This window comes from Mandrillus leucophaeus, unplaced genomic scaffold, assembly GCF_000951045.1.
Source record: "Mandrillus leucophaeus isolate KB7577 unplaced genomic scaffold, Mleu.le_1.0 Scaffold231, whole genome shotgun sequence".
NCBI lineage: Eukaryota > Metazoa > Chordata > Mammalia > Primates > Cercopithecidae > Mandrillus > Mandrillus leucophaeus.
In genome coordinates this window covers 2,215,113-2,242,201 of record NW_012102377.1, presented here as the reverse complement: position 1 = coordinate 2,242,201, position 27,089 = coordinate 2,215,113, and the positions used below count along the sequence as shown (strand labels likewise).

At 42.5% G+C, this 27,089-nt stretch overlaps 1 protein-coding gene across 2 annotated transcripts in view; it reads left to right on the top strand.

Moving 5' to 3' along the window:
• ETV5 (ets variant 5) overlaps positions 1 to 24,120 on the top strand; it is a 70,761-nt gene extending 46,641 nt beyond the window's left edge. For both annotated transcript variants that reach the window (XM_011981891.1, XM_011981890.1), the window contains exons 8-13: positions 4,836 to 5,095; positions 6,080 to 6,139; positions 12,913 to 12,981; positions 13,160 to 13,329; positions 18,269 to 18,370; positions 21,596 to 24,120. In XM_011981891.1, the coding sequence (XP_011837281.1) occupies positions 4,836 to 5,095; positions 6,080 to 6,139; positions 12,913 to 12,981; positions 13,160 to 13,329; positions 18,269 to 18,370; positions 21,596 to 21,817 (883 nt within the window). In that variant the 3' untranslated portion in view covers positions 21,818 to 24,120. The remainder of the gene's footprint in view (positions 1 to 4,835; positions 5,096 to 6,079; positions 6,140 to 12,912; positions 12,982 to 13,159; positions 13,330 to 18,268; positions 18,371 to 21,595) is intronic.
• Positions 24,121 to 27,089: the final 2,969 nt, after the last annotated feature.

The window sequence follows — 27,089 nt, the reverse complement described above, 5'->3', positions numbered from 1 at the left end:
TTTGCTCACCAAATGTGAGTTCCCTACACGTGTGCTCTGTTGGGCTAATGGTGGGAGTGGAGGGAGGGGAGGAAGAAGAGGTTTGGTAGGAACCAGGCTGTGCCTTCACTGAAAGTGATTGCCTGCCTTGGTAAATTAGAGGCATCTTTGTCGTGGTTGTATTATGTATACAACACATTCTCACATACTTCAAAAGGACTGGAGAAGGGAAGGGGGTTCAAATGAAGGTCAGTGAGTAAAGTTCACAGGATGTATTTTGAGGACAAGGACTGAATGACTTTACTAATCTCTGCACATAAAAGACGTTATCAGCAGCAAGCTCTGAGAATCTTTCTTCCAAATACACTGGCTTTGTGACCTACCCCTGAGATCCCCCTTGGCCACTCCCGCTCTCTCAAAACAAACCAGTACAGAACAATCCCAATTATAGAATCTGTTCTGCAGATCACAGGCCTCTAAGCTTTGCGCATCCTTAAAGTTATGCTGCAGGGAGGGGATGAGGTTGCTGGCTAGTGCCCATGTGGAAGTACCTTTTCCTGAGGAGGCCATACCAGGCCAACTCTAGAGTTTCATTGTGGAAGGTGAGAAGATGAGCACTAAGCGGAAGTGAGGCCATCGGCCTGCCAGCTGCAGAGGCTCTGGTTACAGAACTGAGCAGCACATGCCGACTCGGAGCTATCAAAGGAACTGATTTATGGAGGTCACCTTCGAAGGTGCTGGAATAGTGGCAGAGGGGAAAGGGAGAGAAAATGGAAGGTGTTTTTACCATTCCTTTCAAGTAGCACAAGATTTGGGCACTTTACAAAACTAAGGCCTTAAGAATATCTTCAGCTGGGTGCGGTGGCTCACACCTATAATCCTAGCACTTTGGGAGGCCGAGGCGGGCGGATCACTTGAGGTCAGGAGTTCGAAAGCAGCCTGGCCAATGTGGTGAAACCCCATCTCTACTAAAAATACAAACAAAATTAGCCAGGCATGATGGCAGGCACCTGTAATCCCAGCTACTTGGGAGGCTGAGACAGGAGAATTGCTTGAACCTGAGAGGCAGAGGTCGCAGTGAGTCAAGATTATGCCACTGCACTCCAGCCTGAATGACAGAGTGAGACTCCATCTCAAAAAAAAATAAATAAAAAGAGTATCTTCATTGGCCAGGCACTGCGACTTTCGCCTGTAATCCCAGCAAACTTTTGAGAGGCTGAAAGAGGCAGATCACTGAATCCAGGAATTCAAGCAGCCTGGCCAATATGGTGAAACCCCGTTTCTACTAAAAATCCCAGCTACTTGGGAGGCTGCGGCAGGAGAATCACTTGATCCCAGGAGGCAGAGGTTGCAGTGAACTGAGATCAAGTCACTCGAGTCACTGCATTCCAGCCTGGGTGACAGAGCAAGACTGTCTTTAAAAAAAAAAAAAAAAAAAACTTCGTCTTTCTTTTCTGAAAGAATTCCCTTTAGGTTTGCAACACGGTGCCGGTGCCTGTGTTCTAAATGTCAAGTGTAAACCTGGGAGTTTACACTTCTTTAAAAACCATTGAAAGGTTTCTTTAAGTAACAGCAACCTGAAGAAGTTCTGCTGCAGGGCATTCAGTGACCCGTGAAAGGCTGTCAGCCCACTGAACCTTCAATAGTTGGTAAAACTTGTTTAAGACATTGGCCAGGTGGATTCTGAGGCTTTTGATGTCTGGGATAAAAGGATAAGTATATGTAAATTGCCCAGTAGTTTTCATATTATGAAATGATCTTACCGTGCTGCTTTAGGTAGAGTAGTAAAGACAGAGCATGTTGTGCTGTGCTATACCCTGCTGTAAACAGTATCCTATCTGCCCACAGATCTCTTCAGTTTAAGATTGTAAATCTTGATGTTCTAGAAATCTGCTGGCCACCTGTTCCCACAGATTGATTCAAATCAAATTCGAACTATTTTATTAAAGCTATTCAAGAATCCTATGAATTAATAGAATTTAAGCTAAAAGTAGAGAATAAGACCTTAATAGTATAGGATTGTATTATTTTCCCTTGAACCTTGGCTCCTACTTTCTACCTGAGGGTATATATTCATAAATGCTTTTCTTTATACACATAGATTAGTGCTTCCTGTGTATTTCATGGACTGAGGGTCACACATCTCTAACCTTCCACAGCCACCTTCCTAAACTCTATCCCAGTCTGTCAATTATGGCTGTGGCAGAAACCATCCTTTACACACATGATTGTATTTCACCATTTCAGAAGCATTTGGAGGATAATACATCCCTATGTCACAGATAAGCAAACAAAGCCAAGAAACTTTGCCTTTGGTCACTTCCCTACTAAGGGATGGCAGGCTTTCCCTTCTACACTGCACACCCAACAGGGAAAGGGCAGCTGGCATGCATCTGGATCTATCTGACAACTGAAGAGTGTTAAGGAAACTCAAATAATAGCAACAGATTTTTATTGTTCTATCTTTATCAAACTATAGATGAGCAAAAAAAGAAATTCACCTAAAATTATAACCACCCCACAGATAGGCAGTGTTAATATTTAAATGTCAATCTTTCTGTGGTTTTATGTGACACCATACTACTACTTTTATTTTTGCTAAGCTTTGATACTCTACTGTTTAGCAACTTTCCTGAATATGTCAAAAATACCTTTCCAAGCCCTTATATATTTACATATTATGTAATTTCTAATGGTTGCTTTCAACTAAATGACTGTATCACAATATATACAGCCGATTTCCTTGTTAGACAGCTGCATTGGTGACCATCTTTGTAGTTACACATCATCTGTGATTGAAGTGCTGTTTAGGTACCTGGCACAGAATTATTAACTGCCTGCTCATCTTCCAAGCTAAAAGGAAAAAAATACTTCTCTTTTGACTTTGTTACTTTTTTAATTACTAATGAGTTAAACTTTTTGTTTATGACCATTCCTATTCTGTAAGGATATTCCTATGTCCTTTGCCCATTTTTTTCCTCTTGAGATATTCATCTTTTGTTAATTTCTAAAAGCTCTTTATGTCAACAGTGAGATTGCTGTATCTGTGGAGATTTTTCCTCAGTTTTACTTTTGGTTTTGTTTCTGGCGTTTGGTCTGATGTGTTTCTCTCCCCTTGGTTTGAGGTGTTTCTTTTGGTTTTGTTTCGTTTCTGGTGTCTTTTTAAGTTACAGAAATTTTTATACAGTGAGGTATATCCAGGTTTATCTTGATGATTTCTGCTGTTGGTATGATACTTAGGTTTTCCCTCACTCCTAAGTTTTGTAAGTTTTCATATATATTTACTTTCATATTATGGTTTCACTTTTTTTTTTTTTTTTTTTTTGAGACAGTCTTGCTCTGTCGCCCAGGCTAGAGTGCAGTGGCGCAATCTGGGCCCACTGCAACCTTCGCCTCCTGGGCTCAAGTGATTCTTATGCTGCAGTCTCCTGAGTAGCTGGGATTATAGGTGCACACCACCACGCCTGGCTAATTTTTGGGGGGTTTTTTTGTTGTTTATTTTGAGAAGGAGTCTTGCTCTGTCACCAGGCTGGTGTGCAGTGGCGTAATCTCAGCTCACAGCAAACTCCGCCTCCCGGGTTCAAGCGATTCTCCTGTCTCAGCCTCCCGGGTAGCTGGGACTACAGGCATGCACCACCGCACCCAGCTAATTTTTGTATTTTTAGTAGAGACAGTTTTCACCATGTTGGCCAGGATGGTCTCAATCTCTTGACCTCCTGATCCGCCCACCTTGGCCTCCCAAATTGCTGAGATTACAGGCGTGAGCCACCACCATGCCTGGCCAATTTTTTTTGTAGTTTAGTAGACATGGGGTTTTGTCATGTTGGCCAGATTGGTCTTGAACTCCTGACCTCAAGCAATCTGCCCACCTCGGCCTCCCAAAGTGCTGGGATTACTGGCATGAGCCATAATTCCTGGCCTGGTTTCACTTTTTATATTGGAACCTTTAATCCATGTGAAATTTATTTTGGTATCTGTATAAAATGGGGTCTTTTTCCCCAACTAATTTGAAATGCTAACCTTAACAAGTAGTAAATTTTGAAATATACTTGACGGTTTTTGGCTTGCCACTAAATTCCTTTGATCTGCCTATCTCTCAATTCCTTGTATTACTGTTTTAATTAGTGTAGTTTTATGACATATGTCAATAGCTAGTGGGTCCTTTTGTCCTTTCAAAATTAAGTTTAGAATCATTTGGTCAAGTTAGTTGGGAAGGCATTTGCTTTTACAGATTAATTTTCAGTGAATCAATAGCTTCAAAGTCCTAAATATCTTCTCTTAGATCTTTTTTCTTTCTTTTCCTCAGAGAACAATTTTAAGATTTTATTCTTATATGGCCTATACGTTTCCTGATTATTCCTAGGAATGTTATGTTTTTTATTGCTACTGTGAATGGGATTCTCTCCTTTTTAACTACATTTTCTAACTGATTAGTTTGTATTCAGTCTTTAAAAATTCCTTCTATCTGTAGGTGAGAGAATGGATGAACTAGTGAACAAGTATTTATGTATATGTTAGTGCTATTTGCAAATAATTGGTCTCATATATTCATATACATAATCTGGCCCATCTGTACAGATAGACTGTGCATACAGTATACATACATGAAAGAAAAAGAGGCTACCACATCATTGCTTTGATTTTTTTTTTTTTTCTTTTTTTGCCACTTCCTGACTCAAGAGCTTCGAAATACACAATGTAATTTTGGGAAGAAGGTAAAAATGTCCAGAAATAAGCATTATTAAATATCTTGCAAATAATTTCATTAATTGGAACTTCTTCTAGTCCCCAGTGCTCAATCATAGTAGGTATTCATCAAGTCTTTGTTCACCACGAAAACCTCTTTCTTCTTACAGATTTCAGAGACAACTGTCTGAACCCTGCCACCCCTTCCCTCCTCAGCCAGGAGTTCCTGGAGATAATCGCCCCAGTTACCATCGGCAAATGTCAGAGCCTATTGTCCCTGCAGCTCCCCCGCCCCCTCAGGGATTCAAACAAGAATACCATGACCCACTCTATGAACATGGGGTCCCAGCCATGCCAGGGCCCCCAGCACACGGGTTCCAGTCACCAATGGGAATCAAGCAGGAGCCTCGGGATTACTGCGTCGATTCAGGTCAGCATCAAATTGTGCTATTCGTTGCTTCATTCTTGCTTTCTTCTGTCTCGTTATTCAGTGTCTTATACATGCAGGGCCTTGGGGACAGGAATTTTTATAAGAATTTTTTGTAATTTTTATAAGAATTGCCCTCAAATAACTTAGGAGCTAGTAGAGCTGACGTGTTTATGCACAACGGAATACAAAACAAAACGGAAAAGGTATGTAAGTGGTAGGAAGTGCAGTAGGCATTCAGAAGTGGTATGAAGTACATCTCTGAGTCCAAGCTTGAAGAGTGTTGGGGTTCAGTTTTGGATGGAATTTGCTCTTGACCTTCTCTGAGATAATACGTAGATTGATCTATTCAGGCACCAATTGGTTATGGGAAACACTGATAACATGATGCTTGAAGAAGAGGTCACTTGAGTGTGGTTTGGTTTCAATGTGACAGTCCCAGCATGGCAAAAATGGACCAAACTGCAATCCTGTACCCCGCTTCCAATGCTTCAGGTCTGCTAATCCCTTTGGCCTAAAAATACTCCCACCTCTTGGAGCAGAATTGGATGTGACCACCAGGAGTAAAGGGGAGCAAATTGGGAAAGATCTAAAGCAGTCATCTTCCCCTTCCCACCCTAACACCCAGGAGTCAGCATGGAGCAAGAGGCCAGGCTTGGCCTTTTGAAAGCTAATATTTTTTCCACTATCATTGGCTCTTTCACTAGATTTGGTGTTAACTAATTGCTAAAATGAGTGAACAACGAGAGTGAAACATCTTTTTTTTTCCTCACGTGACTCTTGAGTAGGAGAGCCTGCCTTTCAGATGGTGGGTTGTGGTGTTTGCCATCTTGCTTAGTGGTGTGGCACCTCTTTCCCAGGACAAAGCCAAAAAGACATGACCCCAGAGCGTTTAGGGGCTTTGCCACAGAGCTGCAGTTGACCCATGTGCTGCGTCTGCTGCAGAAACTATTGACAGGATTGTGTCCACCTTTGCTTTCCTTTCAGAAGTGCCTAACTGTCAGTCATCCTACATGAGAGGGGGTTATTTCTCCAGCAGCCATGAAGGTAAGGAGCCTGCTTTCTTTCCTCTCCTCTCCTTTCTTCCTTTCTTTTTCTCTTTCTTTCTCCTACCTTCCTTCCTTCCTCTTTCTTTCTTTCCTTGAATAATACTCAAGCTTAAAATTGCTTAGTTTCCAGGCTAAGATTTGAGATCATAGATTAAACCTTGCTTAGCTCATGAATATAAGAGCTAATTGGTTGCAATCTTCAATTATTTTGCAGGCAGGGTTTAAGGCATGCCCCTGAGCCCTGTGAGGGCTGCCATTTTCATTAGCAATGACCCCAACTTTTTAAGAGGATAGGACAATTTGGAGAAAAAACAAACCCACCGTATTTCCACAATTCCAGAAATGGAGGTTATGTTTATATAACAATATCAGCTGGAATTTAGGAGTTATGTCAGTGAGAGTGGTTTTTATACATTTTATAGTTATGTCAGTGAGGGTCCAAGGATGTCTTAGAGTTTTAAAAATGTGTCTCTAGGTTTTTTACTTAGTTTGAGTGCTCGGGGTGGGTAACTCTTCATTGTAATTATTATTATATGATAAATGGTTGCCACTTTTAACATGGGGGTGAAATTGAAGGTATTCTTCACCAACCTTGACACATATCCTAACATTTACTTTTATGTGAAGATGATCATTTTATATCAAGGGTATATGTTGTCTGCTCAAGTTCTTGTGCCCATTCCCTTTGGGACCAACTCAATTCAGTAAGTCTCTGAGATAATCTCACCTAATGAGGAGCAGGAGCAGTGGGCAAGGTTGAGCCTGTGACTTTGCCTTTATTAGTGCTGACCTACTAATTAGGTGAAAGTAATTGGGAACAAATAAGATGCATAAGTGTTCCATAGCATATGGCTTCAAGGAAGTAGTCAGAATGGAGCTAGAATGTCAGTTTCTTGGAGGAGCTTGCTTTTGAGCTAGTTTCTGTGTTTTGTTTTGTTTTGTTTTGTTTTTTGAGACGTAGTCTCGCTCTGTCACCCAGACTGGAGTGCAGTGGCGTGATCTCTGCTCACTGCAAGCTCTACCTCCTGGGTTCTCGCCATTCTCCTGCCTTGGCCTCTCAAGTAGCTGGGACTACAGGCGCCCGGCACCACGCCCAGCTAATTTTTTTTATTTTTACTAGAGACGGAGTTTCACTGTGTTAGCCAGGATGGGTCTCCATCTCCTGACCTCATGATCCGCCCACCTCAGCCTCCCAAAGTGCTGGGATTACAGGCATGAGCCACTGCGCCTGGCCTAGTTTTCTTTAAAATACAAACTTTTGTAGCTTATTTTTAGCACAAGCAACAAATACTAATTACACAAAATTCAGAAAATACAAACAGGCAAAAAGATGAAAATTAAGTCTCACTACCCAGAGATAACCATTAACTTGCTACATAGTCTTTCAATCTTTGCTGTGCATATGTAAATATAGAATTATACAGATCATACATCAAAACATCCTTGTTTTATAGTCTTTTTTTAAACAATAGTCATTAACTCAAATTGAACACTTACTATGTTTCAGACACTGTTCTGTGTTCTTTACATGCATAAATTCAGTTGTTTAATTCTCATAGCAGCCCTATAGGATAGATATTTCTGGTTTTTTGTGGGTTTTTTTTTTTTTTTTTTTTTTTGAGACGGAGTCTCACTCTGTTGCCAGGCTGGAGTGCAGTGGCGTGATCTCAGCTCATTGCAACCTCCACCTCCCGGGTTCAAGTGATTCTCATGCCTCAGCCTCCCAAGTAGCTGGAATTACAGGCGCGCGCCACCACACCCAGCTAATTTTTTGTATTTTTAGTAGAGATGGAGTTTCACCACGTTGGCCAGGATGGTCTCAATCTCTTGACTTCGTGATCTGCCCTCCTCAACCTCTCAAGGGATAGATATTTCTATTTGCCCCATAGGGTAATGAAACTGAGGCTCAGAGAGGGTAAAAGATGTGCCTAAGGGCATGTGGCTGTAAGAGTAGAGCCAGAACTCTAAGCCAAGCCCTGTGGCTCCAGAGCCCATACTCTTCATCTCCTTCCATACTCCACAGCCAATGTCATCTCTTTAGCACCCAACATTCCCCTGTGATTTCCTCGTTAATGGCTGCACAGTACTTATTGCATGAGTATGCATTTAGCTGATCACCTGTTGCTGAAAAGCGGGTACTTCCAGATTATTCTCAAATTCTGTGAACATTCATCTAGCTGTTTTCTTGTTCTCTTGATTCTTGAAGCTAAGTTTCTGAAATTTCTGGGTAAAAGGGGGTATGACATTTTTTAAGGCATCTGCTGCTGGTTTTTGTGAGGGTCTGTTTTGTTGTTTTTAGTGCATTGTCACAGATTTTTAAATTTTAGGATTTCTCTAAAGACGTCATTAGATGTGAATCAGAAGGAAGTAGGGAGCCTTTTGTTGGGGGAGGATAATTGGGCTTTTAATCTCCTGCATAAATGAATGACAGTAGCAAATCAATGGGCTCATTTGACAGAAAGGAGCCCTGGTAGGGACTGAGATCATGCTTTCGGGGCATGAAAGGCCTGGAGAGGTAGGCTCAGAGCTTAAAGTTACCCTTTTGGGCAAAGGCTAACTTGGGATGGTGGATTGAGGAATTCCCTTCTAAACATTGAAACATTGAAGTTCTTTTATAACACCTTCCCCAGATGTATGTCTTCTTTTTCTCAAATACATTTCTCCCTAAAGATTTAAAGCAGTGTGATTCCCAAAACCTGTGGCAACAGCGTCACCTGGGACTTTTTAGAAATGTACATTCTCGGGAGCCATCCCAGGCCTACTGAATCAGAACCCCCAGGGGTGGGGCCCGGCAGTCTGTTGTTTTAACAAGTCCTGCAGGAGATGCTGATGCAGCTTCAAGTTTGAGAACTACTGAGTAGTAACGGTTCTCAAGTTTGGTCAAACATTGGAATTACCTGAGGAGCTTCTAAAAATGTTGACTTCCAGGCTTCATTCAGAGCAATTAAATAAGAAATTCTGGGGTGGGACCCAGGCTTTAGTAGTTTTTAAAGCTCCCCTGGTGATTCCAGTGTGCATCCAAGGTTGGGAACCACTGGTCTGTCATTTTAAATGCAAGTCAAAGGAGCTGATACTCATGAAGCGCTGGGTGGCTTTTGTAAGTGATTGGTTCATAAGAGTCGTTTTTATGGGTAGCTGCTTCGCACTCACTTGGTTAGATGGGAAACCGAGTGTTGTTTCCCTGGGTACCCTGTGATGTTCTGAGTGAGTGTCTAGCCCTGGAAAGGAAGAGCTGTCTCCCGGACACTGGCTGTGATGGGCACAGCTGCTTGGGGCTCTCTGAGGTTCCTGAATGTTTCTACAAAAGCAGTTGATGTCTGCAGCAGGCAAACTAGGAGGGAGTCGGGAAGAGAGGGAGGAAAACATTTTGCATAATTACAACATTTAGGAAAGAGCATGCTCTTAAGGGAAATATTTTTAGCAAGGCATTGGGTTGCTTACTACACACAGACTATCTGGTGCATTTGTGTGTGTTTTCCCTCCACCCTTTCCCATTCCTTTCCCTGACTTCACACACATCAAAGAAGTTAGCTTCAAAGAATCCAGCATTTTTAATTGTTCTAAATTACCGTGACATGCTTTTCCTATCCTTATACAGGCTTGACCACAGATGCCTGTGGAACAGTTAATGAAACAAGTGTTTCTGATTGGCATCTGTGATTGCTAAGATAGCCATCCTGCCTTAAGTGTTCACCTGGAGTCCTTGCATAATAACGTTTTGAGTCTTTCGTTTCTAGTTTGCTCCTCAAACAGGTCTTCCTTCCTGCCACCTTTATTTGAGTGATGAGATGATTGTGGCCACAACTGATATAACTGCTGGCTCAAATTCAACTGACTTAAATTTCACTTAAACCAATAGTATCTTCCAGGTGGTGTAGAGGACCGCATGTGGCGATGACTAGAAACCACAAAATATGCCAAAGTGATACTTCTTATAGGCAGACCTTTATCTGATTAGTTTTGAAAACCAAACCGAGAATTTCATCTAGATGTAGGTGGTTGTATTTTTTTTCTACATACTGTGATTACCTTAGAGGAGAAGAACTCTAAAAATAACATGGCAAGTTTGACAGATACGTAAACTTTGAAGTAGTTCACTTGTAATGACTTTATAATAAGACCATTAAAACATCACCAGAATATCAAAATACATATGGAAGATCGGGAAATACATAGCTTTCTGGCAGACAAGGCAAAATATTTGAAGCATAGTGGATTATGAAAGTCTTTTTGGTAATACAGAGTATACCAGTTTGTCATAAAAGTCAGTTGAGTGCCAAATTGGAAAATAAATTTTTCAGGAGTCATTTAATCCCTGACTTGAAAGTTAGCATTATATTCTTAAATATTTTTTAATGAAGACTATAAAACCTCTCATTTACTCAAATATTTATTTAGTACTTATGTGTAAGGTGCCATGAGGACACTAAGATACCAAGATATGATCCTTACCCTCAAGGAATTTAGAATCTTTCATGGAGGATATACGATCAAGCTCTGACATTATTCAGTTAATTTCTTAATAGCACTCAACACAATGTACAATGACTGTTTATTTTTTTAACTATCATTTATTACACACTTATGTACCAGGAGCTACTCTTGGCACTCTGGTATGAAGATAGAGAAATAGATCAGTTGAATGATACTAACTCAATTAAACTCTCATAACAACACCATAAGGTAGGAATTATCTGCTGCAGTGAGGACACTGGAGCACAGAGATTAATTTATTCAAGATCACACAGCTGACTGGGGTCCATCAGTGCTGTGCCACCTCTTGTTTCTTTTTCTCCTTTATTGTCTGTCTCCCCCAGTTGAGATACAGGCTCCATGAGAACAAGGACCAAGTCTATATTCGCCTGGCTACTGACTCCCTTCTAGCACAATGCCTGGCATAAATACTTAGTGGATTAAATAATATATAAATGTCAATAAAATAGACTTCCTTTGATGTCCTTAAGCAACAGAGAACTAATGCTTAGGGCTGAGAAAACAAAAATGAATAATACAAACCTCAAAACAGTCTCAGTTGTGCAGAGTTTCTTCAGTCCCAGGCCTCTTAAAAATGGTGCTGGTCCTGCCAAGAAGCTACTTGATCTGGGTTGACTGAAGAAACAAAGAATGGCAAAATTATATCTTGGCACCTTTACTCATGGATTTTTCCTTCTTTCTTTTTTTTCTTTTGTTTTTTTTTTTTGTTTGTTTTTGTTTTTTTAGACAGGGCCTCTCTCTGTTGCCCAGGCTGGAGTACAATAGCGTGATCTCCACCCACTGCAACCTCCACCTCCCAGATTCAAGCAATTCTCCTGCCTCAGCCTCCCAGGTAGCTGGGATTACAGGCGCCCACCACTATGCCCAGCTAATTTTTTGTATTTTTACTAGAGACAGGGTTTCACCATGTTGGCCAGGCTGGTCTCGAACTCCTGACCTCACATGATCCACCCACCTCGGCCTCCCAAAGTGCTGGGATTACAGGCTATTTGTCTTCAACAAACCAATCTAAAATCACTTATTGCCTACTCCTCCATAAGCCACATAGCACTTGTTATTATGCCTATCCTCATTCAGAACCCTTGAACCTTTACAGGTGCAGTCATCCTTATAATTGCTCATGGAATTATAATTATAATTGCTCACCACCATGCCCAGCCTCGTGGATTTTTCAAGTCATAGTGAATCCTTCACAGACTCTAATGAAAGTCCTTCATTGCAGAGCCTTTTCACCTACCTGCCCGTACTGCATATCCAACACACATAGACCTGTACTATGAGCCAGGTGAACTGAAGGGAAAATAGAGCACAGGGAAGCACCGCTTATCAGACGGGAGCCCTGGGGCATTGTCCTAAGATGTGTGCTGGTAAAGGAATATACACTGGAGACCTTACACCTTGAGACAGGCTAAACTACAAGGAGGGATGGGACCCCCATCAGAGTTACCTGTTACCTGGCTTTGATTTAAACCAATCTTGACAGAGTGCCTAGTGACATGGTGGTTAGCACTGAATGTATATTAGGGGTTTGTGGAGGAAGACTGTCAGGCCATCCTTCCTTCTTGAGCCCTTTAACTTTTTGCCTTGCCTTCTGTTATTTCCTTTGCATGTGTTGTTGGGCCAGTTCCTCCTTCTTGACCTCTGTTTTGTCATCTATACAATGAATTTGTTTCATTGCTAGAAAGTCTTTTCAGATCCTCTCCACTGTGTCTGGTAATAATACCTCCAATACTGCTTTCGAAATCCTCTACAGGCCCAAGTCTTTATTCATTTTGGCAACATTCTTTACCCTTCAAGCTCTTTCGTAATTGAATGAGGTATGTGAGTAGCTTGGATGACTTTATAGGAAAGGTTGAAATTAATTTTAGCTAAAAGGAAAATGGCAGGTCTGTGTACAGATGAACCAAATCCATCCAGCTAGGCCAACTGAAATAGAGATGTGTTTTCAGATGTAAAGGCTTAGTCAGAGCAACATTGATCCAGGCAGACCTCAGAAGTAAAATGTGAAGGAACGTCCTGGTGACTCAGCACTTCCCCGCAGCCTTAGCTGTAAAAGCAGGAATTGATGCGGCTCTGACTGAGGCGCAGGTGATTACATCGGAATCGGAATGCCTGAGCCCTCTCGAAGTCCCTGAAGATTCTGTCTGTCATAGATACAGCAGTAGGACTTAGGGTCTGAAATGACAGGATGCCACTCTAGTCCTTAAATCCATAGTTTTTTAGTACAACACAGAATTTGTTAAGCAATGTAGTCTTTCTTTTTAAATTCTCTTTCAGGTTTTTCATATGAAAAAGATCCCCGATTATACTTTGACGACACTTGTGTTGTACCTGAGAGACTGGAAGGTAAGTAGCCCCATCCAAGGTTTGTTGCCAGGTAGAGGTTGGCAGATGTCAGAACACCTCAGCCATGACTCTCTTCCCAAGTCCAGTGATTAAATCAGCATGAACAACTCCTTTTCGTCCCCACCACCTGAGAAACTTAGGACTAAGCTATTGTGTGATGTGTCCTTGTCCTAAACAGGCAAAGTCAAACAGGAGCCTACCATGTATCGAGAGGGGCCCCCTTACCAGAGGCGAGGTTCCCTGCAGCTGTGGCAGTTCCTGGTCACCCTTCTTGATGACCCAGCCAATGCCCACTTCATTGCCTGGACAGGCCGAGGCATGGAGTTCAAGCTGATAGAACCGGAAGAGGTATGCACTGGATGCTGAACTCAGATGGGTTTTGATTTGTTGTTGTTGATGATGGTGTTTTTTGTTTAGATTTCCATTGAGGCTTCGTATTGTGTCAAGTCTGCTTTTCTTTCTCATTCATATTCTGGCCTGGCCACTGGGCTTGGCAGTATCCCTCCTATTAATGGGACAGTTTATAATGCATGCACAGGCAGAGTTCTCCACTGTAGAATACATTAAAAGTATTTGTAACACTTCTGCAAAATCTAGGGAGCAAGATCATGAAGTCTTATATTCAGATAGGATATGGTGTCCCTGTTGGAAAGTCTTTTTCAAGTATTGTTTCAATGATACAGACTTGTTTTGGTCTTAGCCCCTGTAGGCCATAGTCTGTCTCTGAGGCTACATGAACATATTGTATGACATTTTGACAATATATTACAGGATACAGCTACCCACAGTGTATTACAAATGGCTGTGGCCTGGAGAAATAAAATTATCAGAGGTGACTCAATCTTAATGAGCTTAGATTTTTTTTTTTAAAAGGTGTGTTATGGCCGGGCGCAGTGGTTCACACCTGTAATCCCAACATTTTGGGAGGCTGAAGCAACAATATTGCTTGAGCCCAGGAGTTTGAGACCAGCCTGGGTAACATGGCAAAACCTTATCTCTACAAAAAATACAAAAAAAATTAGCTAGGCATAGTGGTGTGTGCCTGTAGTCCCAACTACTTGGGAGGCTGAGGCAGGGAGGATCGATTGAGCCTGGGTGACAGAACAAGACCCTGTGTCCAAAAAAATAAAATAAAAGTGTGTTATGTGACGTCATAATAGAGTAGTTGAGAGATGATACAAACCTCAATTATTTTAATAGGAAAAAAACATTGTTACTGTGTTTGTGTCCAGAACAAAAATAACTCTGTTGACAGAACCAGTACCGTTTCTTCAATGGAGAAGACACACCCTAGAATCCCTTTCCTGAATATCACATAACAAAGTAAATTAAATCAGGCTCTCAGTATAGCATATTCTAAAGGGGTTGATTTTTAATTTCTGTTTGATTTAGAATCTAGAGAGATTATAAATGGAACAGAAATAACTGCCCAAAAAAACTGACATATGCTTCTTTTAGTAGCATGTTCTTAGGCATATAAATTAAACCAGCAGATCAAAAGGCATCTTTGGGTTGGGTATAATTAAATTGGGAACAACACTCTTAGACACTCTTAGAAAGCATTTGAACGAGAATTGCTGTTTTCAGTGTTCAGTTAACTCTAGGGCTCGCTTTAGCACACCAGAGAAATACGTTGGCATGGGGTTAACAGGAGGAGGTAGCAACCCGAGACTTGGTTTGGAAGAAGAAAGTGGTCTAACGGTTCAAATAGGAAAAGGAGGAGAATGTATGGATTGGAAATTTATGAAGAATCCTGATTGATAGAAGGCAGACTTCATTAAAGGCAATTAGAAAACAAGATACGCATATGTGTTCCCTGTTTTACATTCAGTCACAAGAATGGAAATGTGTCAGCATCTCTAGATGGACTAATTAAGCAGCTTCTCTTTGGTTCAGTCTACCTTCAGAGCTGGAGTTGAGTGCCACTGTGTTAGTTTAGTGCCTATGTGGTTTTTTCCTGCTATGTAGAAACAGAGCCATGCTTCAGGCTTCTAGCACCCCTAGAGAGCCATCCACCCCACGTGGACCCATGCCTCTGCTCACTGCTTTCCAAATAACGTGGCCTGGTTTATGTGAAGTTGGAGAAAAGCATGTCACCTAGGTTCACTGAGGCTTTCTGAAAGTAGTTCTGTCATGTGGGCAGCCTTTATTGATCTATCTTGTTTCACAAACAGGAGCTTTTATTATTTTATTGCCACTGCCTCGGGCCTAAGCACAGGCCGTCCAGCTGCAGGTAAACCTGGTTATGACCCTTGGTAAAGCTGTTATTGAATCTTCTGCACTCCTACCAGTGGCATAGAGAATGATGAACAGATGGCAAAGGGCCCCTGCTTTCTTACTTAATAAAGAAGCTAATATTAATACAGAATGCTCATAAATGCCAGGCAGCCAAGTCATGTGAGAAGCCTGTGGTGTCCTTGAGCCTCCCTCGGTTGACCGGGCAGCTTTGTTTCTTCAGGAAATGGTGCTTTCCACCCCACCTTGAAGTCCCCAAGCTTTCCCTAAGCTCCAGATGTTCTTTTCTCTTCACCCAGGATCAGTTGGGTGCCACATGTGCATGTTAGCCTCAGGACAGGTGACATTTGCTGAGCTCCCCCCCACCCCACCCCTCCTTGTATACCTGTGAGGGCCCTGTTCTTGTTAATGTCAGGAAGATACCAGCTTCTGGAAAAAGCTGTAAGAAGTCGTCATGGGGGAGCTTGAAGGGTGAAGCGGAGGAGGAAGCTGTTGGGGACGTAATTGTAGGCAGCTGTGTGGCTGAGTAGTGCACTCTGGGTAATTATCCATAATATCCATTACACTGTGCATGGAAATTGTGGTTTTAGAACTGCGTTTTGGCAGGCCCCCTAATCAAATGTCTTTTGATAGTCATCCAGCTTAGCACCCTCTCAATTATGACTGACTCGGCTTTAATCTGGAGCCATTTTAACTGTGAATCTGCATTAATGAATATTTTGGGGGGTAGGGTTGTTTGTTGAACATGTGGCAGATAACTGCTGCTGGGAGGTTTGAAGGGATGGGCTGCTAGAAAGAGCCACTCCCTGGGCTGTGGCTGCTCTCTCTTTAAAGGGGAAGAGGAATAGGTAAATCCGTTAACTCCTTCAGCCTCAGTCCTCAAGATATGTGCTACCAAAGTAACTAATGAGAGAGAAGAAAGATCTGATGACAAGCTATTGCCTGCCTCCCCAATCCCAGAAGAGGGGCAGCCCTAATTCCCAGCTGCTCTGGAGCTGAGCCGCACCATGCATTACTGTAGAAGGAACAGCCGTGGTGAGGGCTATAGAATCACAGGGCTCTGGCCCGAGAGGATGAGTCAGTAACTATGGCTACCAGAGCTGCTTTGAAATCTGTGCATATACCAAACCTTTCTCCAGTAAGCAATTGCATATGCAAGTGACAGCTGAGAGGTGGCCGCTGAAGTTGAAGAATATTCAAAGATTGTTTTCCACCCCTTAACGTAGTAAAATGATGAGGCTGGGCTTCTTTGAAATTTTCCTGTGTCACTTGTGGCAGACAGCAGTTAAAGATTAGTTTTATAAAGCATTTCTGAACAGGGTACAATGATGTATGTTATTAGGTTAGCAGATTTCTCTTCTTACCATTATTTCTATTGGTTTTAAATGTTTATCTTCTCTAACCAGGATGTAATTTTTGGTTAATTTCGCCTTTTCGGCTGTTTCAAAGGTAGAGTTGAGTGGGTACCATATGGAGAAAACAGGAGACCCAAGACATGGTGTCTGCTGTGGGGACATGAAGCAATTGAATGGAAATTGAACTTTCATAAGGTTTCTTGCAAGGCAGAGTAGAATCATTGCTATTATTGTAATTAAGAGAGATGCATTCTTATCAGATAATTTTTGGTTTTTATTAAAGGTCATTTTAGAATCCTGAATTTAGAAGATGTTGCTTTCATTCTGCCCAGATATTTTAAGGAAAAGGTTTATGTGAAATGCTGTTTTCTCTCTGCCTCCTACTCCGTGTCTAACATTTGGCTTTTAAAATATCGAAGGGGCCAGGCGCAGTGGCTCATGCCTATAATCCCAGCACTTTGGGAGGCTGAGGCAGGTGGATCACTTGAGGCCAGGAGTTTGTGACCAGCCTGGCCAACATGGTAAAACCCCATCTCTACTAAAAATACAAAAATTAACCGGGCATGACGACGGACACCTGTAATCCCAGCTGCTCGGGAGGCTGAGGCCGGAGAATCACTTGAGCCTGGGAGGCAGAGGTTGCAGTGAGCCGTGATCGTGCCACTGCACTCCAGCCTGGGCAACAGAGTGAGACTCCATCTCACAAGATAAAAATAAAATATCGAAGGAATATAGTTTTTTGTTTTTGTTTTTGTTTTTTAAGTTTCCAAAACTGACCTAAAATGCTCAAAACATGACCCCGACCCACGGTTTGCATACATTTGAAAACCTCCGAGTAAAACTCACATTTTCAGGGTTATTCTCCTACCTTGACAGCCACTCTCATAAGTAGGATTTTGGAAGTTGATATGCTTGAGTACAGAAATTGCTTGGCTGCCGTGATAATTGGGTAAACTCTACTAGGAAGTTTTCCTGCTATAAGGCTTCTTTGCCCAGCGCTCCAATTATATTGCCCTGTCAGCACACCTCAGGTGGACTGGGTTGGATATAATGCATTTCAGAACTGTTTGGAAAGCCCTGTTAATTTTTCATTAAGTGGATAATGGTGCTACATGCTTTAATGTCCATTCTGCAAGTCTGCTGGGAGCGTGGGATTGGATGGCAGCAGGCTGAAATGATCTGATTCCCCCTTAGTCCGTGAGCTGCAATAAGTAAACATCTCCCAGCCCCCCTCCAATCTTATTAGAATTGAACTTTTGCTCTGCTGGCCCATTAGCAACTCACTAGTGTGTTTCTAATGTTTCAGGAATGACCATTCTAATTATTCCTTATTGACTGCTACAGAAACCATAGCACTTAATGGCAACATGTTAATGGTCTATGGGTATTGGTCAATAATTCATACGTGGAGAAACAGTAGAGGGCCTGCATCCTCTGGGATGTTAGCCAAGCCCTCTGCAATCTTAAAGTGCTAGGATTCTTCCATCTCTAGGTCTCACCTCTTAGTAGTCATCACTGAGTCATCGCCTTTGTTGAACATTTGGTCTGGAAGGAGCTAAATGCCTTCCCTTCCAGGTCAGAGTAGTGGATCATTGACCAAAGCAATCAGGTTACAGAACTGGCTCTGCTGGGATTGGGAGAGAACACAGGGCCCAGGGAATGCGTTTTCATTGCTGTTCACTTTACTGTCTCTTCAGGTTGCTCGGCGCTGGGGCATCCAGAAGAACCGGCCAGCCATGAACTATGACAAGCTGAGCCGCTCTCTCCGCTATTACTATGAAAAGGGCATCATGCAGAAGGTGAGCCATTATACAAGACCCTTAGCCCACTCTGGTCTCTTAAGGAAAAAGTCCAGGGCTTCTATAGTGAGACTGGTGGTCATCACTAGGAGAAAATGTTAGCCCCCTAAGTGATTCTGTGGTAGGAAACAATCTTGAGAAGACAAACTTGAGACAAGAATCAAATGAGATATAGGGTACGTTTCATGCTCTTGGGCATGTGGAAACTAGAAGTTGCATGTAGAACACACAATAGAAAATTGGGCTCCTCTGCTTTCCCGAAACTGCCTCTATCTATGAGAATTCCCAGAAACTTAGGCCAACTGTTGTATCCAAAAGGGACTACAGGGAATCAGCTTGAAGGTCTCTACTTCAACAGCTTGGTTGAAGTCTTTAGTTGTTAAAACACCTAGACTTCCAAATCTGTTAGTTTGATACGCTCAGAAGTGTTAGAGGAATAAGAACATCTGATTTTTATTTCAGACTTACAAAAACTGGAACTCAAGTTAAAAACTCAAAGTTTGTAGAATGGCAGCAGAGTCACCTGGTAGCAGGTTGCTCTTTGTGGAATAAAGGATGAAGCATATTTTGAGGAAATCAGTACAAAAATCTTAGTGGGATAGGTAGCGAAGGCCACAGTCTCCGCATCCCATGGAGAAGTAGAAGATGGGAATGGCAAGTCTTTCTTAGCTACCAGATTCGTAATGTACAGTTGCCCAGATCCTGGCATTTATATGTTGAGGCAGTCTACCTGGCAGTAGCCAATGAGATGAACTTGGCAGAAGCATATGGGCAAAACTGCTGAGAACTTGTCTACAAGAAGCCAGATTCCTCTTTCTCATAGGTGGGTAGTAATGTGACCCTATATTCTCTTCGCCACCTTAAAAAATACTCAACAGCTCGTTGTGATTTTCTAGACAAACTCTAGACTTGTTAGTGCTTCATACAGCCTCTGAGGCTATTCCCACTCTGGTCACCACCCAGCTCTCGTTTCTTCACTCAAACTTGACAGCTTTCACTAGCATAGCCACCTTTTACTTTAATGCAGTATGTTTGCCAGAGAATACATGTTACATACATGTACATTATCACGCATACCATAAAATGGAAAACACCTGTTAAACTACATCCTCCTTAAGACCTAGAACATTCCTAATGCTCTCAGTACCTGCCCAGCCCCTCCTTGTTTTCTGTCTCAGTCATCACCTTTCCATTTCAGATTGGGTTAGGTGGTCCCCTTTGCTGCTTCTGATGGCACCAGTACTTGTTCCTACCACTGCTCTTCTCACTGTGTCTCAAATAACTCCTTCCTTGTTGCTACCCCCCACTGGAGTATGAGCTCCCTTGGGTTAGAAATTGAGGTTTAACTTGAGTGCTTGACACAGAGTTAAATGCTGTAGGACAGGTGGTCCGCTACCCTACGCCTCCTTTTTTTAAAGTATACGGTCCAGTGGTTTCACAGAGCTGTACAACCATTACCACAATCAATTTTAGAACGTTTTATCACCCCAAAAAGAAACGCCATAGCCATCAGCAGCCACCCCACATTGTCCCCTGTCCTCCTTAGAGTTGACATCATCAGGTCAAATCCTAAGTTCAGGTGGGAGAGCCACCATCATTCCTTTGCTGTTCCCAACTCCACATCCAACACGGGGAGATGCAACCCAGGACGCAGTAACTTGAACCAATGGAAATGAGCTGTCCTTATGACTAGCTTCTGTGTTTTCTAAGGGAGTAGAAGAGAACTTCGTTTCTGAGAATAAATAGGCAAAGAGTACAGGAAGGCCCAGGAATGAGGCTTCGTGGGCTCAGATCCTAACACTTCAATTTGTTGGCTGTGTGATTTGAGGAAACTCACCTAGTCTCCCAGAGCCTCTATTTCTAATAAAAATGTAGATAGTCACTTAATCTCCCAAAGCCTCTATTTCTAATAAAAATGTAGATAATAATTCTTGCTTTAATCCCACAGGGTAATATATTTGAAAATATTTCAGAAATAATAATGTGCCATCCAATGTAAAGAAGGGGTTATTATTGTATTTGTTATATGACTCACAAGTAAATGAGAGCTGATTAAAAGGTGAATGATAGCCCGTCAGTGTGTAGAGAGACTCAGAAAAGCTGTAGTGCCGTACCCTCCATTTTTGAAGGGAAAATTGAGGTTCACAGAGCTTAAGACTCATTAGTGACTAAACCAGGACTGGAAGCTGGCAGCTCCCGGCTTCTGATCTAGGATTATTTCCACTGTGCTCTCCTGCCACACTCTTCCACACAAACTAATTTTCAGGGTTGGGCTTTAAGGTAAAACTGGCATATAACACTAACTAGAGATGGTTGATTGATAGAGATTTGGAAGCAGAGCCATACTTGTTCAATTAAAAAAAAGATTTTAGAATCACAGCACAATGACTGAAGGGCAAGATTAAACTCAACAGTTTGAATTTTTAAATCTAAAATGTTTATCTTATCAGTAATTTTGGCTGCCTTCCCTTGCCCCTCTGCGTCTCCAGACAGAAGCCAATTACTGGGTTTGATTTTCGGTATTAGGTGCCTCTTGTACTGTTGCTAAACAACCAGCAGAGAGAAGGTGATCCCATTGACACAGATGGCTCATCAGCCACATACCATGAGGCCCTTGAATAACCAAGACCTTCTGGTTCTAATATTATAATGCAGAAAACCCATAGAAAGGTAGTTAGCGGTTCCCTCAGTGTGACAGAGCCATGCGATGAGTCATTTAAAACTGCAGCGTAAGCCAAAAGCAATTCTTTTCTGTTTCGGAATATACTTAAGGCTTCTGCACAGGCTCTCTCTCATCAGATTTCTAACCTTTCAAATAACAAGGCCATACTGCAAAGACTGTAAACTCCGGAGGTGACCAAAAATATGGTCAGGCTTCTGCCTTGCACCTGTCAGTCCTTACACCTTTTTGGAACACCAAACTCCAGGCTTAGTATAACCATGCTTTCAAAGCTGTCACTGGAAGACAGAAAGTGGGAATTTTCTTTTAAGAGTCCATCTAGTGTGAATTCAAAATTCAGATACCTTCTTTTTTAATTGCTGTAGTGTCAGTAAAATACTTGGCAGATAATAGGTTCCCAGGATTTCTCAAAATAAGTCTGAGTGATGGGGATAATCAGCTGCCCCTTTGGTCCCTGGCTTTGTGACTTATGAATACCTTGTTCTCTTCCCCTGATCCCATGCCCTGTTCCAACTGGGCCCTGTAAGGTGTGTTTTCTCCCTCAGGTGGCTGGAGAGCGATACGTCTACAAATTTGTCTGTGACCCAGATGCCCTCTTCTCCATGGCTTTCCCGGATAACCAGCGTCCGTTCCTGAAGGCAGAGTCCGAGTGCCACCTCAGCGAGGAGGACACCCTGCCGCTGACCCACTTTGAAGACAGCCCTGCTTACCTCCTGGACATGGACCGCTGCAGCAGCCTCCCCTATGCTGAAGGCTTTGCTTACTAAGTTTCTGAGTGGCAGAGTGGCCAAACCCTAGAGCTAGCAGTTCCCATTCAGGCAAACGAGGGCAGTGGTTTTGTTTGTGTTTTTGACTGTTCCTAAAGCTTGCCCTTTGAGTATTATCTGGAGAACCCAAGTCGTCTCTGGATTGGCACCCTTAAAGACAGATACATTGGCTGGGGAGTAGGAACAGGGAGGGGCAAAAAACCAGCAAAAGGCTGGTGCCTCAACTCTAATTCTGATGAGGTTTCTGAGAAGAGATCAAAATGGAGTCTCCTTACCATGGACAATATATGCAAAGCAATATCTTGTTCAGGTTAGTACCCGCAAAACGGGACACAGTATGTGACAATCTGCATCGATCATGGACTACTAAATGCCTTCACATAGAAGGGCTCTGATTTGCACAATTTGTCGAAAAATCACAAACCCATAGAAAAGTAAGTAGGCTAAGTTGGGGAGGCTCAAACCATTAAGGGTTAAAAATATATCTTAAACATTGGAAAGCTCTTCTAGCTGAATCTGAAATATTACCCCTTGTCTAGAAAAAGGGGGGCAGTTAGAACAGCTGTAGCCCAGTCCGTGGTTCTCAAAATCATAAACCATGGCTACTCTTGGGAACCATCAGCCATGTGCGCCAAGTAGAGCAAGCACCCTTTCTCTTCCCAGTCACATGGCTGAGTGTGGATGACTTTTATTTTAGGAGAAGGGCGATTAACACTTTTTGACAGTATTTTGTTTTGCCTTGATTTGGGGGATTGTTTTGTTTTGGTGGTTGTTTTGGAAAAACAGTTTATAAACTGATTTTTGTAGTTTTGGTATTTAAAGCAAAAAAACAAAAAACAAAAACAAACCTTTTGGTAACTGTGCACTGTGTCCTTTAGCCAGGGCCGTGCCAACTTATGAAGACACTGCAGCTTGAGAGGGGCTTTGCTGAGGCTTCCCCTTGGCCATGTGAAAGCCCGCCGTGTTGCCTGCTTTGTGCTTTCTGCACCAGTCAACCTGATGGAACATTTGCACCTGAGTTGTACATTTTTGAAGTGTGCAGGGCAGCCTGGACACAAGCTTAGATTCTCTGTGTATAGTTCCCCGTGTTCACTAACATGCCCTCTCTGGAAAGCATATGTATATAACATGTGTCATGTCCTTTGGAAACCTGGTCACCTGGTGAGAACCCTTGGGATTCTTCCCTGGGCATGACTGATGACAATTTCCATTTCATCAGTTTGTTTTGTTTTCCTTTTTCTTTAAATCTTGGACTTTAGACCCTACCTGTGTGATTCAGTAGGGTTTGAGACTTACGTGTGTAACTGACAGGTAAGCAACAGTGCTAGCATTCTAGATTCCTGCCTTTTTTTAAAAAGAAATTATTCTCATTGCTGTATTATATTGGAAAAGTTTTAAACAACCAAGCTAAAGCTACGTGAAAGCTGAGCTCGAAGTAGAGGAAAAAATTACTGGTGGCACCTTGCTGCCTGCTCTGCTGGTAGAATTCTGTGCTCCCCATGACACTTAGCACATTAAGAAGGACTACACTGTTCCTCGTATGTGAAGGAGGCAGTGCTGACTCCGTGAGTGTGAGACACATGTTTGAACTGCTTTTCTATCAATGGAGCACTCCATAGTCTCAAACTGTCCCCCTTATGACCAACAGCACATTTGTGAAGAGGTTCACAGGGATAAGGGGTGCACTTTATAGCTATGGAAACGTGAGATTCTCCTCTATTGGAAGCTAATTAGCCCACAAAGGTGGTAAACCTGTAGCTTGGGCCTTAATTAGCGTTGTACTCTAATCAAAGGACTCTTTCTAAACCATATTTATAGCTTTCTTAACCTACACATAGTCTATACATAGATGCATATTTTACCCCCAGCTGGCTAGAGATTTATTTGTTGTAAATGCTGTATAGATTTGGTTTTCCTTTCTTTACTTACTCTGGTTTGGATTTTTTTTTTGAATGGATTTATGCTGTCTTAGCAATATGAAAATAATCCTCTGTAGCCTGAGCTACCCCTCCCCTGCTGTAACTTACGTGGCCTGTGCTGTCACCGGGCATAGGACAGCAGCATCACCATTGCATTCCCATCGGACTCATGCACCTCCCGGATGGTTTTGGGTTTTTTCGGGGGTTCTTTGGGGTTGGTTTGTTTGCTTCTTTTCCAGAGTGTGGAAAGTCTACAGTGCAGAAAGGCTTTAACCTGCCAGTTGATTTGAAATACTTTTCCCTGTGCAGGGCCGTATGCATCCTGCCAAGCTGCGTTATATTCTGTACTGTGTACAATAAAGAAGTTTGCTTTTCGTTTACCAAGCACCTGAACCTGCCTCTTTCTTGCCCTCATTGGTCTAATTTTAAAGCAGGCAAAAGCCCTCTGGCTTTCTCTCCACCCCCACCCTAGCCCTCTCAACAATATAACCTTACCAGTGGACAGTGGAATTGAGGGCAGTTTAGGAAACTCTGTTACCTGGAAATAGACATAGACAACTGCTCTTAAACTCCAGCTAAAAATGTAATCCAAAGAGGTAGAAAGTCAAGAGATCCTCTTCCCAGCCAATGGTAAGCTGAGATCGCCTCATCCCCTTGAGCCCACCGAGCCACCAATTCTTAGTAACTTTTTTTTAAATTTGATTTTAAAGTATAGCCCATGTTTGGCTTTGGGTTGTGTGAAAAGATGACAAAGTAGTCTAGGACTTTTGAGTCCCAGGATTATTCTCAGCCCCTTATGTGAATACTTTGAAAACCAATAAGAACTTAAGACCATTCATTTTCTAATTTTTCCCCAATAAGTTTTGCTCTTGACAAGTAAAAATTCAATTAATGGTTGATAAATAACAAAAAAAGCTCAGGAACGTTTTGCCCACTATGTTTGTTTCTGGCCATGCAGCAGTAAAAACCTTTCCTCCAAGTTTGTCTTTTTCTCGTGAAATATATACCACTCAGGAAATACGTGGAAGAAAATAAAGTTCACTGGGTTGGATGCAGTATTATTATGGCTTTTAGTGCTCTTAATTTCACCCTGTTTCTGCACCTCTAATTTGGCCTTTTCAAGACTCCTATTACAGTGGAGAAATAAAGTAGAGCCTTTTTTCAAGCCTAGAACAGAAGGCTTTCTGTCGGTTTATCTGCTATCTTTCTGTACTGTTTTACAAGCCTCTAAGTGTAGAAACATCGAGACTGAATCGGTGCACCGCCGCTTGAATTGGAACTTGTGAGGAATGAATGTCTGCCACATAAACCCCATTAGCTTCGACAGATTAAGAAAAGATGCTTGGGGAGAAGGGGCAGGGGTGCGCAGGAAAAAGCCGTCTCTGCCTCTCAGCTTCACCATGATAAGGCTTTAACAATCCGCTCCCCATTATTCACAGGCTCGTTATCCAGCCTGGGCCCAGACCCAGATCGTTAACCTAACGCAGGAGGTCACCAAACACTGCCGCCCTTCTAGTGTTGGGCGCTAGGATAAGGAAGCCCAGAAAATGGGCAGTTTACTCTTCATCAGGGTCCCCTTTCATGAGCCAAGCCAGGGGAACAATGCGTATTCAGTTGTTAGATGACAAAGAGGTAGTGTGAGCACAGAAGAATGTGGTTTTGAGAGCCAGAGTATGTGCAGAATCTAAATTCTAATGCAGCTGGGACAAATGTAAACTAATGTGGAAGAAAAACACTAATGTACCCAGACGGTTGGAAACTTTGGAGAGGCAGTTCATTGCCCAGCGGTGCAGGTGGCTGCTGCTCAATGTGTGGCCGCTGAAATACAAACGAAAGGAAAAAAGTCCAAAAGATCATCAGTTTAATACAAATGCATAGTGTAAGTATTGTTTAGTACAAATACATAGTCCAAGTATTCTATTCAGCATAAGTGTATTGTACTTAAAATAGGGGGAGGGTGTGAGGGTGGTACCAGGCGAGCAGCTATGTCCTTTTGATCCCAGCGAGTACACTGGTGTCCCATTCAGAAGGGGCCCTTTGAATGACCAGCCTCAGCTCCTCCAGTTTTAAGCGCTGGCTCTACACCCAAGCCTGGGTTTGTTGACCTTGGCAGTCAGATAACCTTTCGGGTAGCACTTTACAGTTTACAGAGCACTTTTTCATCTCCATTATCTTTTTGGCAGCCTTTCTTAAACAGTAATACTGTTGAAATTGAGTCTGAAGATGCCATGGCTGTTAGCCTCCAAAATTAATTTCTTTTTTGGAATTTTCACAGTGGCTACTGTGGAAAGAGGACTAGTCCCATGGAGGCTATATAGACATTTGGGTTCTGGCCCCAGTTCAGTGGTTGACTGGGTTTAACTAGATGGTCTCAGGGGCCATCTGGCCTAACCTCCCAGGTTCATTGAGGGCACTGATGAAGTACTACTCCCCCGATCTCATAGGCAGTAAGGGAGAAAGAAAGGAGTTTCCTAGGGAAGTCAAGAGGGGTTGTGCGTGTGTAGGAGAGTTAACAACTAGTTAAGAACACCATTCTCAAGTCGCCATTTTTAAGCAAGCTCTGAAGATGGCTCAGCTCCACCATTAAGGACGTGTTTCTTTATTTTCAGTTATCCGCTGAGCACCTACCTGCTAGGTGCCAGGCACTGCTGGATGCTAAACATAAATGAGTTAGACGGCATTTTCAAGCGAAAGCCCTGTTTGTGGTATAGTAATTGTGTGACAACCTCTTACATGTTTAAATGCTATACTTTCCAGGTCATACTTAAACACTACTGACACCATCTTATCCAGACCATGTTAACCAGAAGCTGGGGAGGCTGGGGCATTTATCCTCCAACTCCTGCCCCTATTGGTTGGAGGTTATCCCCAGAGATGTTAACTCTTCAATATATATCCTATCAGGAAGAGAAGAGAGTAGACGCAGATAATCAGTGTGCTAGGAACTGTTTTCAGATGCAGTTAGCTCAGGGGGTTGAGGGTACATGGAACTGGCATCAGTGATGTCTGTGACACCTACCTTTAACAATTAGCCAGACTGTCCTGGATGACCTGTTTCCTAGAGTGAAACAAGGGTGAGTCTGTGCTTTCATCGTTGAGTTATCACGTATTAATCATCTATGATGTGTAAGACACTGTAATAGACACTTTGCAGGTGGAGATAAGGGAGTGACAATGAAGCCCGCCCTCTCCTTCAGCACCCAGCAATCTAGTGGGGAAAACATTTCTCCAGGTGAAACTAGAATACAAGGTATAACATACTGAGTATTACTCATCCAATAAATAGTGCCTAGTTTATGCCAGGTACTGCTCTAGGATTAGTGGAGGGAAATAAATCTCTGCTTTCAAGGATC